Here is a 12,041-nt window from a genome sequence, read left to right as displayed (position 1 = left end):
ATGGGTGGATGATGATGGATGGATGATGGGTGGATGATGATGGATGGATGGATGGATGGACAGGTTAGTGATCAGAAGGATGGATAGACGAGTTTACCGAGACATTAAGGTCAAACCTGTGATGGCGATGATGCTGGAGGGGGCGGGGCGGTCTCGTCTTTGGACCTTCCTGTAGATGTCTTTACCTGAACAGGTAAACAGTTTGGAGAACAGCAAAGATTTCAGATGTTCCTCTGAGTGAACAAGACGTGGACAAACCCGAGTGACCTTTTCAGACCTGTGGAGAAGTGTTTCCTTCAAAGCAGACACTCTGATGTGACCAACAGCTGTTACACAATCAGTGACACCACAGTGTTAGAACCGAGCATGCTCAGTGACAGTGACTCTGTTTTCTGGTACCGTCAGTCATTCTGTGAGGAGTGGTTGGTGTGAAATCATGTGACTTGAACATCTACTCCTGACCTGCTGACCAACTCTTTGTTCTCAAACGGCCGTCATTGACAATCAAATTTCCAATCAAATCGACTTTAAACCAGAACCGAGTCTACTTCCTTTGTGAAGGGACCAGTTTTTGTGCAGGTGTCCCATGATGCAACACGTCAAACGACTGAACCGGAGCGGCAACCATCAGCTGGTGTCGCTGCTGCTTCGCTCATTCACGGCTGTCTTCAATTTATTTCTCCTGAAAACAGAAGCTTTCATTTCCCTGCAGGAAAATCCCCAACATTTCTATGGTACACGGGCATAGAGACATGGTGCAGAACCACGGCCAGAGCTGGTTTGGACCACTGTCGGTGCTGCCAGGCCACAGAAGCGAGCAGCAGGTCACGTCAGACGCCTCGCAGTGACATTAAAGAGGTGCAACGATCACGCTGTAAAATTCAAGTGTCAAATGTTTCAAATCAAGCATCTCCAGGTGTCCTACCGTCCAGCCGCTCTGGCAACGGCCCAGTTCTCTTACCTGTCTTTACAAATTCACCTGCAGGAAAACATCCAACAGGGAGTCAGAAAATTGAATTGTTTTTATTTAAAAACACAGGAAGTCAGTCGCATTTGAGAAGAAAAGACAGGAAGGAAGAAAATGAAGCCGCTTACCGACTTCCTGAAGCAACACAGCTGAGGAGATGGAGGACAGCCATGAAACAGAAACATAGAAGTCAAGATGGAGAAAGAAGTGTTGACGTCCCGGACCGGGACCGCCTTGTTTTGAACCCACTCCACACTCAGTTAGTCCAAACTTGTGTTAGTCATAAACCAAGGACTCACAAGAGTCAGTCTGTACAACTCGTTCTGGAGCACAATGCTTTGCCCAGTCCGACCTTCCCCAGTCTGACTTTTCCTAGTCTGACCTTTTCCCAGTCCGACCTTCCCCAGTCTGACCTTTCCTAGTCCAACCTTCCCCAGCCCGACCTTTCCTAGTCCAACCTTCCCTAGTCTTCAGCTCAGCATTAGCACCGTTTGTCTCCTCAGGAGCTTTTACATCTTCAAATCGACAGGACCGTTTGATCAAAGGAAGCATCAGCGTCTGCTTCTCTCTGAGAGGCCTCCTAAAGTCGTATCCCGGGATAGCCAGAGCTACGGCTGGGAAAAGCTACGGTACGACCTCACAGTGAGGACAGCAGGTTTGGAGACGCTGTCTGAAGAAGTAACAATTCTGACCTTTATTTTGAAAATCCTGCAGTTTATTTAGTGTCTTTAGATTCCTGTCTCTCCCTTAATCTTTAGTCCCAGCTGTTCTTGCGGGTGAATACGGGCGTTTTTGGGTAAAAAACTGTCAAGAAATGTCAGGTCATAGACCGCCCAGTGAACTGGAGAGAGAAAATATCCCTGTTTTTCTATGGGCGTGCTGCGGGCGACCTGTTGTAGTCTCTACAACACGTGGGGGTCAGTAAGGGGAAAGTAGTTGAGATGCAGGCGTGTCGGACAGATTTGTCTTCTTTTCAATCCCCCCAAGTCCTGCAGACTGAACAAGGATCCCATTAGGACTGTTCACATGATACGAGCGTCCACGGACCCAACAACCCAAAAACATGCAGTATCTTTACAGGTCGACCCCCCCAAACAGGAGCGTGGGACTAAGGCTTAAGACTTCCTGTCAGGTCGGTGGACATGGACTGAAGGACACCTTTACGTTCAGGGCGCCGTCCTGACCCCTCAAGACCCGAACTGCCACCACCGTCCTGTTCACGGCAGTTAGGCCCTGTCGCCATGCCAGGTGGGATGGGGGACGCTCAAACCCAGGAATGAGAGCAGCTGATGGAGCCATGAAGTAAGAAGCAGCAAAAGGTCAGCAGCAGGAGCGAGAGAACCAGAACAGGTCAGAGGTCAGACAGGTGAGGGAGCCTCATCACACCTGTCCATCTGCTGTTCCAGAACGGCTCCTGCAGCTCCACGCAGAAGCTGGCCTTCTTACTGTACTCCTCACGGTCCATTATTCTTAAAGCTATGGTCTTCCTGTGGGGAGGGGTCACGCATTAGTTCACACACAGACACACTGACAGGGGGAGGAGCCTACTTCACCTCGTCTACCTGCATGGGTCAGAGAACAGCTAATTTTCCTAAAATGTGGTTTAAGTTTTCTGACTGGCCCGTTTGGGGTGAGGCACAGGTTAAAGGTTAGCACAGGTGTGGGCGGGGTCAGAGGTCAGGAAGTGATGCCCCCACCTTTCCGCTCACTCATCTCCAGCAGCAGAGGCTCTCCCATCTCTAGGAAGAGGTTCTTGTTTTTCTCGTACTCTTCGTCATCGATTATATTGATCTGAATAGTTTTGCTGAAACAGAAAGAAGAGGAGCGTCGCAGGAGGAGGAGACTGTGAGAATGGAGGTGAAGGAGAGGAGAAACATGGAGAACTTCAGAGCGTCTGAATCGATTCTGGGATCAGACTGCTAACCATGCTCAGTTCTAACACAGGAAGCTCCTCCCCCTCTGCTGCCTTCAGGTTCTGGTGTTAGGGTCGGATTTTAGATTATCCTGTGATCAGCACAAGGAATGCTTTGGATGTCAGAGGATTCATTGGTTCTGGTTCCGTCTGACCGAATCTGCAATGTGTGTGCATGTGTTTATCTGTGTGTGTTTGTGTGTATGTGTGAGTAAATGAGACGCTCTCCAGCCTGGAAACTGTCCTCCTCTTTCTCTGAGGCTCTGTGGGTCTTTGGTCTCAGATTCACCAGCGTCTCCCTGTGAGACAGAAGGAGATGTTCTCCTGTCAGGGGACTGCAGTCTGTCTGCTTTATGGGAGAGCGACACTCTGAGCGCCGCCGGCCTAATAAGGAAGAGAGATGTTTATGGAGCTTCATCTGGACTGAGCTGAAGGAGCTGAAGACACCGACATTCCAGGAGAACCGCAGACGAAGAACGTCTGCGAGAACATGGAGGAAGACCTTCCTGAGACTCAGAGTTTCTTCAGCAAACCAGATTTAACTTCAGGATGGACACACGCGCACACACGCACACACACACAAGTATAGACGTACACAAACATAAAGCATCTCACACACATTCTTGCACTTACTACATAGTAAGGACCAAGAAAATCCCCTGAGAAGTGAGGACACACACACACACACACACACATACAAGTCACTTGATTGGATGGAATCCAGACCAATAACCATGAACCTCCTCGTCTGTGATTGGCTGGTTTGGTGGCACGTCTAGAGCTGTGTTCACCGTGTTCACCGTGTTCACCGTGTTCATCGTGTTCACCGCGTTCACCGCGTTGACCACGTTCACCGTGTTCACCGTGTTCATCGTGTTCACCGTGTTCATCGTGTTCACCGCGTTCACCGCGTTGACCGCGTTCACCGTGTTCACCGTGTTCATCGTGTTCACCGTGTTCACCGCGTTCACCGCGTTCATCGTGTTCATCGTGTTCACTGTGTTCACCGCATTCATCGCGTTCACCGTGTTCACCGCGTTCACCGCGTTCACCGTGTTGACCGTGTTCACCGTGTTCACCGTGTTCACCGCGTTCACCGTGTTCATCGTGTTCACCGCGTTCATCGAGTTCATCGTGTTCATCGTGTTCACCGTGTTCATCGTGTTCACCGCGTTCATCGTGTTCACCGCGTTCATCGTGTTCACCTTGTTCATCGTGTTCACCGCGTTCATCGTGTTCACCGTGTTCACCGTGTTCACCGCGTTCACCGTGTTCATCGTGTTCACCGCGTTCATCGTGTTCACCGTGTTCACCGCGTTCACCGCGTTCATCGTGTTCACCGCGTTCATCGCGTTCATCGCGTTCACCGTGTTCATCGTGTTCACCGTGTTCACCGTGTTCACCGCGTTCACCGCGTTCACCGTGTTCACCGTGTTCACCGTGTTCATCGCGTTCACCGTGTTCATCGTGTTCACCGCGTTCATCGTGTTCACCGTGTTCATCGTGTTCACCGCGTTCACCGCGTTCATCGTGTTCATCGTGTCCTCCATGTTCACATTGACAACGTTGAAACTTGACGCCCCGGCTGCGTTCGCTGTGAATGCGCCTTTAGATTTCTTCATGGAGGAAGCAGAGCTAAACTGTGGATCTCTGCTTCTCTGGCATCAGTCTAACAGGAGAACACGTTCATCCAAATGTTAGCTATCAGGACTATTGATTATGATCATAAATCCACCTGGATCAAAGACTACTTAGCAATAAAAGGCTTTCAAAATGACTCCTGCTCCCTGTGGAGAAAGGAAAGTTCAGCTGAGTTCCACCTTCATCTGACCTGCATCAACCTGAACACCTGAACTCCCTGGATCCTCCCTCCACAGATCAATTTGATTGACAGTTGTGTTATTGAACCCCTCCCCCCAGACTGTACACCTTCCAGAAAACTACCTGCTGATTTGAAGCAAACGGGGTTTCTGTCTGGATTGTTGTGTTTTTAGCCTCTGAATGTTGGTGATTTGGCTCCCGATCTTTGTTACTGACATCATTAGTTCTAGTTCCAACCCTGCATGATGGAGCCGTTATGATGGGGCTTCATCCTGATGATGACCATCCTCTGTAGGCGGTCAGCATCAGAAACGCCACCCACCAGCTGCTGGCTGCTCTGACTCAATCTGAGCCTGACTAATTCCTGGACCTTTGGTGCTGTTTTCTGAACCATTTCTTCACCCTCACCCCGCGATGGACCTCCTCTAAGAAGACTGGTACTTACAGGACTTCATCGTTCCCAAACTCTAGGACTCCATGAGTGTCTTCAAAGTCCTCGCCGCCTCCCTTGGCTGTCCCCTCAACGGTTTTGTACGGCACCACCACCACTCCACGAGCTCCAGCTGTTCGCAACACCTTCACCTCCATCACGCCAATGCTCTCACTGACGGTGATCACCGGCTCCTCAAAGGTGAAGATCCCAGCATGGTCGTCATCAAAGATGGTGACGGACGCTGAGCAAGGCAAGCCCAGCCCTGCAAGGACGTCCACATGGTTGCTGTCCTGGCAGTGTGGCGCCCTGGATATGACCCTCACGTTGCTGAGGTGAACCAGGAAATGTTCGTCCTCCTCAAAGATGTCGTCATCGATGATGTTGATGTGGATTTCCTTTTCCGTCTCTCCCGGTTTGAACACCAGGGTTCCTTCAGAGAACTTGTAGTCCGATCCAGCATTGGCAGTACCATCTTCAGTTCGGTAATCCACAGCGATGGTGGTGTTGAGGTCTCCTCCTTTGCGTACCACGTTGAGTGCCACACTGCCGCAGTTCTCCAGACACTGATAAGTCCCTGGATCGAAGAAAACCTTTGAGGAGAAGCTGTTGGTGGAACCCTCGGAGCAGAGGGTGTGCTGGGCTCTCTTGGCCTGGTCCGCCGCGTGCTTCTTCAGGACATTTCCTGCTCCGGTCATGATCCTAGTGGCCTGACACCGATAGAAGGCTCGACTCTTTTGCTGATGGCTTAAAACTTGGTAGTTGGCGAGTTCCATCAGCTGCTCCGCCTCCTTTTCTGGATGTTTTTGCTTCAGCTCCTTCAGAATCCTGGCGACCTCTCTGCGGGCCTCCTCTTCTTCGACTTCCTGCCCCTCCAACCCAGACTCTCCATCCACAAACCTGTCAGCCTGAGTGCTGAGCATTTTGTCGTCCATCTCCACGTCGACCTTCAAAGGCAGCTCCGGCTCTCCCTCGGTTTCAATGATGACTCCTCTCCTCTTCCCTGCTCGGTATCGTTTATACACGTATTTGTAGAAGAGAAGCCTGCGGTCAGCGACATATGCAAACCCTACGCAGAACGGGAAGAAGAAGAGCGTCAGAAGCCCCTCCCATATCTCAACAACACCTGGGGAGAATACTGCCAAGATCAGGTAAAGCCAGGTGTAAGCAAAGACGCTCCAGGAGGCGGTGACGAAGAACACCCGCAGGTGCTTGACCTTCCGGGTCTCCCCATCAGGGATGACGGACACACAGAGGCCGATGATGACAAACATGTTGAAGGCGGCGCTTCCTACAATGGTGTTTGGACCCAGCTCTCCAGCGTGGAAGCCGTGACCACAGACCTCAACGACCGACAGCAGGATCTCCGGCGCAGAAGAGCCCAGCGCCATCAGGGTCAGGTTGGAGACGGTTTCGTTCCAGATGCGGACCGTTGTGGTGATCTTCTCCCCGTTTGGTTTCTTGATGGTGATTTTTCTTTCTTGAGAGGTGATGACTTCAATGGACGCCATGAAGCGATCTGCAATGATGGAGACTCCCAGGAACATGTAGATCAAGCCCAGGAAGTAGATGGTTGCCCTGGCCAGACGCTCGCCAAAGGCGGGGTTGTCCGGCTTCCACACCGGCAGGATCACGCCCTGGACGCAGTAGGTGCTGCCCCCGCATTTGGTTTTGTTCCCCGCCGTGTTGTTGAACTGAGTGCTCAGAGCGGAGCCTCCGGCAGAAGAACCAGGAAGTCCCATCGAGATGAAGAAGAAGAAGAGGAGCAGCAGCTCTGGGATGAAGAGCAAAGCTGAGGTCCTGGATGGGCTCATGGTGGCGCTGCAGCTCCCTTCAACCTGTGGAGCAGAGAACTAGTTCAGGGTTTTCTGTGGTCAACAGAAGAATCTCAGCGGAGCTTCTGGTTCTTCACCTTCATCTACAACCTTCCTCCATCTGAACTTCACCATAACACACTAGAAACCAAAGAGCTTCTATGGAGAGGAAATACTTCTATTTGATTTGTGGGTAATTCTGGATATGGAACATTGTGTGTAACTTTGTTTACTTGCAATTGTGTATTCACATGTACAAAAGCTACAAAATACAAACAGAACTCACACAAAACCTAATTTACACAGGAATCAGATGTGAGACTCTTTTCACGTCTCCAGCATTCATCTGTGAGTGATGCGTTCAAATGCTGCTAGAATGCTGGGTCATCAGAGTTTTCTTATCCAACCCTTTGAACTTGAATAGCAGGATAACTTGGATGCATTCTAGCAGCATTTAAACTCATCACTTACGGACAAATCATGGCAACATATTTACATTCCCAAGTCGTCACACATCGCGTCACTTTTTAACGTTTTGGGTTTCCCCTGTTGCTGATAGATCATGGGTCCCCAAACCCAGGGACCGCGAACCAGAACTGGTCCAGTACCAGGACGTGAAGAACACTGGTCCCTAAACCTGGAACCGGATCCAGTACTGGACGCGGAGTGGTCCTTGGGATGCGTCTGGTACCAGTACCCTAACCCTAACCCGGAAGCAGTATTGGATGCAGACTGGTCCTCGGGACGCGTTCAGTACCGGTACCCTAACCCTCCAAACGCTTTCCTTCTAACCTGGTACCAAATGCGGACTGGTCCTCAGGACGCATCCGGTACTGGTACCCTAACCCAGTCCCGAGTTAGACTCCCTGTCCCCAAGTCGTCACATATTGACAATATGGAGTTTAGAATGTGTCGGTCTTGGAGATGTGAAAAGAGTCTCACATCAAATGTGTGTGTAAATGTGGTTTTGTGTGTAACCAGCGATTTGTGCATCGTTTAAAGATTTGTGTGTAGTTAGCTTCAAGGCGTTGTGATTTTAAGTTGTGCTTGTATAAATTGTAGGGCTGTCAGATTTGTCGCGTTAATTACGCCTTAACTTGACGTGTGCTTGACGCCGACAATTTTTTTGACGCATTAATCACAGATTTTCTCATACGTCCTTTCCATACTGCGCCCGCGGACGTCCCGCCCTTTAACTCACCGGCTGATCTCACTAGATCACCGGCGGGTCTCCAACCACCGAGCTGCGAGCTAAAACCGGCCGGCGCTAGGACCTGGAGAGCTCCTGCACCCTAACCCGGCTCCGGTTCGCGTCCAGTACCACGTCTGGTGGTACCGGGTCGCGTCCGGCGCCGCGTCCCGAGAACTGCGGACCCCCGACGTTCCGAACAGCAAGCTCACCGGGGGACGTTCTAAATGTTCTGGAGGTTTAAGCGTGATCCAACCCCAGCATAGCGGTCTGTCTGCCGGTATATTCATGATGAGCTCCGCTGGACACGTCGCTGCATCGAGCTGCAGCCAGAGAACGCGGCGGCAGTAACAGACTGTCAAACTATCCACAGTGTATCCCGCTTTTCTCAGTCTTTAATGTTTTAAAAAACAAAAGTTCATTGGAAATGATAAATCTCTATTTCATTTATTACTGTAGTTCAGCAGAGGAGGAAAAGATTTGGTCCTGACAAAAAATGAACATGAAAGTGTTATGGAAATGTTATTTTTGATGTTTTTTATTTTATTTTACTGAACGTTGATTGAAGTTTTGAATTTAAAATGCCCTTCACTTGGACTTGGGCTTTTGTTAGGCATTTTATGTTACAGCCTTTTATTGTTAAGAAAGTTTATCTCAATACAATGTTACAAAATAAAGTATTTCTGATGAAAACTATTAATTTTGCCATTCTTGTTTTCATAATTATTGTAGAACTGCTAAATTCCACGAAGCACACATTTTTTTCCTTTAAAAAAGCCAAATGTAAATCTGCGATTAATCGCGAGTTAACTATGAACAGTGCGATTAATCGCGATTAAAACTTTTAATCGCCTGACAGCTCTAATAAATTGTTTTTTCTGTACATGTGAATACACAACAGCATGTACAGTGAGGTCGTGTATCAGATGAGACCATTTGATGGTCAGCTGATCAGGTCTGTTCTGTCAGAACCACCCTGTTTAAGAGAAGGTTCTGCCCGTTCTGGCTGGTTCTAGAGGCGGTTCCAGATGAGATTCTTCTCCTCCAGACTTTAAATTTTCACCTTTCTTTCCATAACAGTCAATGGTTGTAGATTCTGCTGCCGTTACTCGTTTTCTTTACGTCAGTGTCCATGTTGCACCTCCCTCGTGCACGTGCGCGGTTCATGCCCATGAAACGCGAAGTTTAGAGAGAAAAAAGTAAGAAACGGTGAAAGAAAATGGACCTGCGGTGTTGCTTCCTTCAGGACCGACACATCCGTCCAGGGGGCGGGGCTCCGCTCACCTGCAGCGTCTCTCATCTCTGAGCCATCACCTTTGAGATGAATTGATGTGACCGCACACTGGAGGCGTGTCTGCATTTTGACCGATGTGTTACTCTGCATTCGCGCGCATGCGTGTGCGTGTGCGCTACGACGTTTAATTCAATTTCATTTTCGCTTCATTTACCTGAAAACTGTCAAAGCCTTCACACCTGAGTAACGAAGTAACGGGATTTCTGTATTCCAGTAACTGATTCATTACCGAAACTTGAACCGGAACTCGCGACGTTCCTCCGTTACTGACAACAGCCATGAAATTACAGAGTAATTACTTTGTTATCCGGTGGAGATCCAGAGCATCAGCGGTCCCGGTCCGGAACAAGAACAGAAGGAACCGAACAGCACTCATGAAAGAGCCCCCCCCCCCACAGATACATGAAACCAGAACCAGAACCAGAACCTCCCTTCCAAAGCAGCAGCAGAAGAACCGCTCCTTACAAAAGCTCTGGTGACCTTTGGCCCCGATGGAGGCTCACGCACGCAGGTCACGAGCCTGGAAGGAGAACGGATCCTACCGTCAGCCGGAGAGCAGCCGCGGGTCTGCGGAGGAGCTCAGCTGAGGAGCCCCAGCCCGTCCAGGACCCGCCCCCCCAGCTGGAGGAGGAGGGGGGCGGGGCTGACCTCCTCCTGACAGGCGCACGTGCGCAGGTGAGGCTGAAGCTTCACAGCTGATGGTAAGGAAACGAGGAAAACAAGGAGGAATGGTCCAGAACCTGGAAGTTCTGTCCTGAGTCTGGGATCCAGAACCAGAAAGTTCGGTCCGGACCGGGTCCAGCAGCTGGTCTCACGTGGACCTCAAACTGGAGAAGAATCCAGAAATTAACCCTTTCATTTATGGGACGTCTTCTGCTGGAGGATGCCGGTACCAGAACCACTTCCCCCGACTGGCCGTTTGGCTTCACTACAGCTGAGGAGGTCCACGCGTGCTGAGACCTCCTCAGACCTCCTCAGAGTTTACAGCCAAACCAGCAGGTTCCAGCTCAGACTTGGAAATCAAAGACGTTCATGGATCCATTTGTAAGTGGATAATCCGAACGGGGCGGAGCAGGGAGCCTGTGGCCCCGCCCAGCGTGTTTTCTACCACACAGATACCATTTTTTTCTAACGGTATTTTTTTTCATCTCTTTATGAATTAAGGTAACATGAATAAATAAACATTCGAAAAGGCAGTTTTGAACATAATTTCTTCACGAGACTCAAATGTCTACTCAGCCAATCACAAGACAGCAACTCAACATCTTCATGCATGTAGTCCGTCTGCTGCAGTTCAAACCTTACGGGCTGGTCTGAGCGCGTCAGGAACTGCTGGGGATTTCACCCACAGAACCACAGCGGCTGGACGCTCCGCTGGCTGCAGGACTCCTGCGCGGTCAACCAGGGTCCCCTTCCCAGGAGCCCCGCAAGTTTCAACCAGAGAGGGTCCTGGAGACCTAACCACACAGCCACAAGGGGGCCCAGGTCCCACTGTGCCCCAGCCCAGGTCCAGGTCCCCCTGTGCCGGTCCCCAGCCCGCGTTCCACTAAGCTGGACCCCAGCCCAGGTCCAGGTCCCCCTGTGCCGGTCCCCAGCCCGCGTTCCACTAAGCTGGACCCCATCCCGGGTCCAGGTCCCCTTGTGCCAGTCCCCAGGTCCAGGTCCCCCTGTGCCGGTCCCCAGCCTGGGTCCCCCTGTGCCGGTCCCCAGCCCGCGTTCCTGGACCCCAGCCCAGGTCCAGGTCCCCCTGTGCCGGTCCCCAGCCCGCGTTCCTGGACCCCAGCCCAGGTCCAGGTCCCCCTGTGCCGGTCCCCAGGTCCAGGTCCCCCTGTGCCAGTTCCCAGCCCGCGTTCCACTGAGCCGGTCTCCTGCACGGGGCTGTGTTGAAGGACATCCGGCGTAAAACTCTTTGCCAAACCAAATGTGTGAAGCTGATTGGCTGTGCCGATCTCTGACAGGATGAGTGAGAGGTGAACAACCAGAAGTCCCCGCCCCTCTTGGCAGCACCACCAGATGGCACCTCCCTCATGGAGCCCCTCCCCGAGCTCTGGTCTCCAATCAAGCGAGCAGGCAGAGCCGGGTCCTTCTGGACCTTGAGAGCGGTGCTGATCCAAGAGGGAGTGATCCCTTCAGAAAAACCTTTTTGCAAAATGTTGAGTGTTTTAAAAAGTATCTTCAGACCGTTTTAAAACCCTAAATATTGAGTCCTGTCCAAGAAAGTGGGGAAAATGTCTCATTTTCACCAGATAATCTTCACAATCTGAGCTCAATCAGAAAACTGTGATGACCCAGCATTCATGCAGCATCTAAACGCATCATCTACACACAGTCTCAGAACAATACAACAGTTACACACAAGTTGTACTGCATGAGTTACTAACCACTACTACACACATCCAGTGAGTTCTCTCATGACAGCCGAGTGTTAATGCTGACCATGTCCATCTTCATGACCACGAGGTACCGTCCTCTGATGCGCCGTCCGCCATGTTTTCCTGTTGGATCTCTGCCACCAAGGATGAAGGCGGTTCTGACGGAGAAAGGGGGACTGACCCGGTACTAGTGAGGTGGACCTGGCAGAGTGACCGTTGGGTTTATGTCCTCCATTATCAAA

The 12,041-nt window shown here is 50.9% G+C and overlaps 2 protein-coding genes across 2 annotated transcripts in view; both read right to left on the bottom strand.

The window, feature by feature from the left end:
• LOC112143462 (sodium/calcium exchanger 1) overlaps window positions 1–8,190 on the bottom strand; it is a 10,731-nt gene extending 2,541 nt beyond the window's left edge. Inside the window, exons 1-5 of the mRNA XM_036215877.1 lie at window positions 5,146–8,190; window positions 2,665–2,771; window positions 1,096–1,116; window positions 962–979; window positions 117–185 (exon numbers count right to left, since the gene is read on the bottom strand). Coding sequence (XP_036071770.1) covers window positions 117–185; window positions 962–979; window positions 1,096–1,116; window positions 2,665–2,771; window positions 5,146–6,944 — 2,014 coding nt within the window. The 5' untranslated portion in view covers window positions 6,945–8,190. The remainder of the gene's footprint in view (window positions 1–116; window positions 186–961; window positions 980–1,095; window positions 1,117–2,664; window positions 2,772–5,145) is intronic.
• Window positions 6,845–12,041, bottom strand: part of LOC112143834 (NACHT, LRR and PYD domains-containing protein 3) — a 17,604-nt gene continuing 12,407 nt past the window's right edge. Inside the window, exon 10 of the mRNA XM_024268044.2 lies at window positions 6,845–6,968. The gene's annotated coding sequence lies outside the window, so the exon portion shown is untranslated. The remainder of the gene's footprint in view (window positions 6,969–12,041) is intronic.

Source organism: Oryzias melastigma, linkage group LG16, assembly GCF_002922805.2.
Source record: "Oryzias melastigma strain HK-1 linkage group LG16, ASM292280v2, whole genome shotgun sequence".
Lineage (NCBI taxonomy): Eukaryota > Metazoa > Chordata > Actinopteri > Beloniformes > Adrianichthyidae > Oryzias > Oryzias melastigma.
Note: the sequence above shows the minus strand (reverse complement) of the source record. Positions and strands in the feature narration are given on the sequence as shown.